Genomic DNA, 6,155 nt, shown 5'->3' with positions numbered 1-6,155 from the left:
TTGAAGGCAATTCATCTGCGATTAATATGAACGCGATATTGCGTAGCTTGTCAGTTACTGTTTACAATGCGTGGAATGGTGCGCTGTGATTGGTTGAGCGGATGTATCGCATTCTGCAGAGAAGGGAGACTGGTGTTTGTCGCAGTTTGGAAAGATAGGGAGAAACATGACAGAATTGCACAGCGGATATTGCATTTTGCGATATATATATATATATATATATATATATATATATATATATATACACACACACACATAGACACTGAGGAATTTAAATAATAAAACAAAATGCTTGACATACTTCAGTTTGTCCAATGAGCAGTTTGAGTCCTCCAGTTTTTCAGAGAGCAGCTTGACTCCTGAATCTCCGGGGTGATTGTAGCTCAGATCCAGCTCTCTCAGGTGTGAGGGGTTTGAACTCAGAGCTGAAGACACATAACCACAGCCTTCCTCTGTAACCATACAGCCAGACAACCTACAAATACAGCAACAGTCCATGTGACATCTCTTACACACATTTATGCTTATTTCAGCCATTAATTAATCCTATGTGGTCATGTCTTAAGGTTTACTTTGTTAAAAATAAACTTATCCATCATTAGAAGTGCAATAATGTCACTATCAGTACATGATGTCAATGATGACATGAACGCCATGTAAACATTATAAATAAAATGATAGAAAAAGCTGTCCAGTGGAGTTGTGTCATTGGTTTTACTGCTGAACAAACAACACTTGTTAAGAAAAAAATCTAGACTTTTGATATCACTTTCTATTTACGTCTATTTGTCATCACTTTCTACTGTCCTTTCAACTTGGGAGACTGCATATCGTCATTGTCATGTTGAAAAAATGCCCACCAACGCAAGCCAATGAGGAGAGGGTAGCATGTTCTGTTTCAAGTTGTGTGAATTCATGACAGTATTAATTAATAAACCTTCATCACTCATGCATCCCTATATAAGAGCTTTACTACCACCAAACTCCACTGTGGGAACCAGGCACTGTACTCCTTCTCTAGCAGCACCTGGGGAAGTCGTGGCCTAATGGTTAGAGAGTCGGTCTCGAGTCTCGTACCGGGAGGGATTGTAGGTGGGGGGAGTGAATGTACAGTGCTCTCTTCCACCTTCAATACCACGACTGAGGTGCCCTTGAGCAAGGCACCGAACCCCCAACTGCTCCCCGGGCACCGCAGCAAAAATGGCTGCCCACTGCTCCGGGTGTGTGTTCACGGTGTGTGTGTGCATTTTGGATGGGTTAAATGCAGAGCCCTAATTCCAAGTATGGGTCACCATACTTGGCCACATGTCACTTTCCCTTTTTTCACTTAGATCTGAAATGATTGACTTGATCTCATGAGACCCAAGTATGGATTCCCAGAGGTCTATATTTTGTAAATATGGGTCTTGGAAAAGGCTAAATGAGTATATTGTGCTTTGGCTACAGTAGGTAGTTTCAGTGAGGACAACAACCATGCATGTCACTTCTGCAGGCTGCATCGTACTTGGTGAGATACACAGTCACTCTTTTCATAGCTTTTGCAGGCTCTGAGACACTTGCTTGGTATTTTTCCTGCTCTTTTTCTAGCAAAAAATTACTCATCACTAAATGAAAATGAAGGCCTGATTATTTCAGGGGCCTTGTCACAAGTCCATTGTTTTTGAATTTCTGTGTTACTTTTGCTATATTACTTTAATTGTTTTGGTTCAACATACTTATCATCAGTGTTGGGGAAAGTCACTTTTAAAAGTAATGCATTACAATATTGCGTTACTCCATAAAAAAGTAACTAATTACGTTACTTAGTTACTTTTTGTGGAAAGTAATGCGTTACATTACTTTTTTTAAAACAGGGCTTGCTTGTTTTTTTTGAGAGCTGCCAATCAATAAATTGGTTAAAAAAAAGTAACTTGCGTTACTTATTTGAAAAAGTAACTCAGATATTCTCTTGTAAATTAAAAAGTAATGCGTTACTTTACTAGTTACTTGAAAAAAGTAATCTAATTACGTAACTCTTACCCCCAACACTGCTTATCATTTGATCAATATTGCCTTAAACATATACCAGAAAAAAATTATTTAGTTTTATTTAGTAACTTTCAACATTTTATCACTTTGATAAGAAAATCTTATTTTCCTGAATAATTTTGACTTGCTTCTTTGGTAAATGATCAAGCAGACTTGCTGGAAGATTATATATCTAATGAACCCTAATGTCACGATCACCAGCTGGAGTGTCCTTGATAGTAACCAGAGGGCACTCCATCCCAGAATAGTGTTACTGCCTCACAAACTACATTTCCCAGAACTCGCTGTCTAGTCTCATCATCACTGATTGCATTCAGTTGTGTCTCATTATCTCATTACCTCTGCCTTTAAAAGTGATGTATCTTTCAGTCAGTAGGCGCGTTTCCATTACCCTTCAAATTGCGCAAATTGAAATCGCGAATTGAAAATACACCTAATGGAAACGCATCAATTTCGCTAAAACTCCCATATATTGCAAAAAAGTTTTTACGCTCGCACGAGGTGGTTTTTCAGGCAATGCGAAAAAGGAATAATTCGCAAAACTGCAATGGAAACGGCTTTTTCGCATTTACAGGTCACATGGCGTATGTAAAAAGTCATATGATCATTCTTCAATGTACTATAACATCCAAGAAACACTTCATAAGTGGCCGCGCTCCAGTATAAGGGGCTTTCCCTACCATTAATGCTTAGACAATTTACACTGCACACGTCTGCGGTGCAGTGTGGCTCTGATACGGTCACTGAATCTGACTGCTGCCACTCAATGCTTGTGTTTATGTTTTTATACAGTCTATGGTTTATTCCAGCCGTGCCACACACGTTTCTGAAGCGGCTCTCTTTGCTGCTTCTGTAAAGATACACGCAAAAGCCTCCTTTGAATAAATATAGCCAAAATCCCACCAAAATCCATTGCCATGACTTATCGCGAGAGGCAAAAGGTTACGTTTTAGTCGCATAACATTGGTTAATGGAAACGCCGTCATTTCGCAATACTTTTTTATCGACATTTATAAAATATCACCAAAGTTTTGCGCAAATCTGTAATTTGCAATTCTAAATGTCTCCTTGTTTTATGTTTCATGGTTTTTGATTCTCTGCCTGTGTTTATTGCCCTGTTGTTATTGTTTGGTTGATTGTCTGTGTATGACCTTTTGCTTGTTTCTGGATTACATATTTTGATTACACTTTAATAAATATTGCATTTGGATCCGCAGCTTTCATGCCTCTGTGCAGTTTGTGACTCATAACATGTCTTCTAAGTAAAGAGCAATGGCTGAATTTAAGTTTCAGAGGAGATGTACTCATTTATTTTATACCACAACACACTGAGTAGGACCCGTCCCTGTCAATTATACAGCAAATTATCCCCATTAAGAGTACTCCACCTTGTGCTCACACGTTTACCATCAAAGTGATCGGTCATCTAAAACTCAAACACTTCAGGGAAACTTCACGATCGTCAAAAAACTCTGAGTCTTGCAAACTCAGACTGTAGCAAAACTGCTCAAGCTTCTGGCATCATCAAGAGACCAACCAATCCAACGAGGGGTCTCCCCAAAAGGACGTCATCCAAACCACCTCAGCGACCAATCCGAAAGCTCCGGGGTTCCCTCAGCAGCCATCCAGGAAGCCTTCGTCAGTAACGGGACAACTCAGCTTTTCAGCTGTCAACCAAGCAAAATGCAAGTACAAGCAAAATCTTCGATCTGCTGAACTGATGCTGGTGAATTTAGTTAAACAGTAAAGATAAGAAAATTCTCTGCTTGGTAAATTCTCTAAGGTGAATTTAAATCACTCGTAAAACGAGTTAGAACTTGAAACTTCATAGAACTCCGTCAACTCTCACTTCTTTCATCTGAAACTGTATGTGTGTGTTAGTTTGGGTTTTATGTAATCAAGAATAGCCAATAAAAATTCATGTTTCATTTATAAATAATCATCGTCTGGTGTCATATAATTTCAAGGTTAAAACTTTGCCAAGATCAACGTTACCTCTCTAAGAGCTGATAAATTATCATAATTGTGTTAACCCATGGCCAGGGGGAAAATACAGATACATAGTCAGTTTGTTAAAATATACTGAAATCACGGCTCGCTGGACGACCCTTGATTTAAAGTGTAACACAACAAATTTGAAATCGGTTTAATCAGGTGGACTTGGGATATTCAGATCCGAGTCCTCTCAAAACCTGAATGAATTAATAATAATTAATTCCCTACAATTACAAATGAATAAGTAATTTCATTACACCCCACTAATTAATATTCTTCATGCTACTCTGCTGCACTCAATTACACGCCTATTGGCTTTTTGTTTAGATGACAAAACATCCAAAAAGTTAAGTTTTATGCTGGTCTGCCTCAACTGTCTAACAGCGGTTATCAAGTACAAAATGATTAATATGACCAGTCAAAAAAGGGCAAATGTTTGATGCATGTTGCATTTTTTTAGTTCATGTAATAAGTGACCCAAACTCTCAGCACTTGCATGAGATGGAGTTTGTGTGGAGCAGAATTTACTGTGAACCAAGCCACTCCGAGACACTGAAAACACTGGATCAAGAGCTGCTTGCATGTAAATTAACATACTGCTGCGCTGTGTATTTATATCAAATTACATCACAAGCTTTACAATTTGATGAACACACTGAATATATTGTTAATTTATTTGATTGAGAACCATTTACCTCAGTATCTCCAGCTGACAGTTTGGACTCTTCAGTCCATCAGAAAGCAGCTTCACTCCTGAATCCTGCAGGTCATTGTTACTCAGGTCCAGCTCTCTCAGGACAGAGTTTGAGGATTGTAGAGCTGAAGACAAACTCTTACAGGACTGAGCAGTGAGATTGCATCCACATAGCCTGTATAAAGAACAAAACCAGCAGATAATGTGTTTACTTATTGTGTTTATTTATCTGGTAGGGTTTGTAATCTGGAGCACATATGACTTCCAGAAAGCTTTGACTGTGGTGATACAGTTGAAGTAAACTCAATGATCAGTGAATACATCTGATGGTTTTAACTTAAAGAAAGAATTTAAGGCAATAACACAAAATTAAAGAGCAGTGAGATTACATCCACATAGCCTGTGTAAAGAACAAAACAAACAATAATTTAATGTGTTTACTTATTGTGTTTATTTATCTGGTAGGGTTTGTAATCTGGAGCACAGATGACTTCCAGAAAGCTTTGACTGTGGTGATAGTTGAAGTAAACTCAATGAACAGTAAATACATCTGATGGTTTTAGCTTTAAGAAATAATTTAAGGTGATTATACAAAATTAAAGGACTTCCATTAGATTTTAAATGTATGTTTCAGTAATTAAATTCTTCATAAAACACCTGTCACAGCAAGGCAGAGAAGGGACAGTGGATCCAGTTGCAGCAAGTTTGTATGTTAAAATTAACAAAAAATTGTCCAAGTATCTATGAATTAGTATTCGGATGATCTAATTGAGAGTGTATATTGTATGTTTATACCTACGCAACATATTAGTGTTCTAAGAATCTTTAATAATTCATAGTAACAGTTAGGTAACAATTATTTAAATTATTTTACCAAGTACAAAACATTTAATTCCAAAAATGTAAAAGGTGTTTTGAAAAACACATTGGTAAATGGCAATGTTTTAACCTTTATTTATTAAATGTTACAGTCCAAGTGTACATATAAATGCCTGGGTATTTTGCAAAATTTTATCTACACTTTTTGTATAACTGCTGTTTTTTGCTGTAATTACATGGTTTTGTAAATAAATGTTCCTCATGCCAGCTTGGTCAAGCTAGTTATTTAATGGACTTTAAAATTGCTTTCATAAAAATGAGATGTTTATAGATTTAAGTCATGTTATTTATGTATTATAATCTATATAATATCTGCTTCGTCATGCCTAGAGCTGATCCGTGCTGGTCGCTGAGGGAATACATCAACTTAGTGCTGTGGATCGCCGGATCGGCTTTCACCGCTCCTTTGCCGGGACCGCCGTTCTCGACCCCGCTGCCTCAGCTTACTCTTGCCCGGCTTCAGCTCACGCTAAGCCGGTGCTTTCGCTCACACTAGGCCGCTGTGTTTTTCGTTGTGAAAGCGAAACTACTTTGTTTGGTCTTCCAAAAGAGGACGATA

At 37.8% G+C, this 6,155-nt stretch overlaps 1 protein-coding gene across 1 annotated transcript in view; it reads right to left on the bottom strand.

Moving 5' to 3' along the window:
* Positions 1–301: 301 nt before the first annotated feature.
* Positions 302–6,155, bottom strand: part of LOC107576424 (NACHT, LRR and PYD domains-containing protein 12-like) — a gene marked incomplete at its 3' end in the record, with an annotated part of 14,535 nt that continues 8,681 nt past the window's right edge. Inside the window, exons 6-7 of the mRNA XM_016262603.1 lie at positions 4,719–4,892; positions 302–475 (exon numbers count right to left, since the gene is read on the bottom strand). Of these exons, the coding sequence (XP_016118089.1) occupies positions 302–475; positions 4,719–4,892 (348 nt within the window). The remainder of the gene's footprint in view (positions 476–4,718; positions 4,893–6,155) is intronic.

The sequence above is a fragment of the Sinocyclocheilus grahami genome, unplaced genomic scaffold (assembly GCF_001515645.1).
Source record: "Sinocyclocheilus grahami isolate Dianchi unplaced genomic scaffold, SAMN03320097.WGS_v1.1 scaffold3664.1, whole genome shotgun sequence".
Taxonomy (NCBI): domain Eukaryota; kingdom Metazoa; phylum Chordata; class Actinopteri; order Cypriniformes; family Cyprinidae; genus Sinocyclocheilus; species Sinocyclocheilus grahami.
The sequence above is the reverse complement of the archived record's forward strand: the minus strand, read 5'-3'. Positions and strand labels throughout refer to the sequence as shown.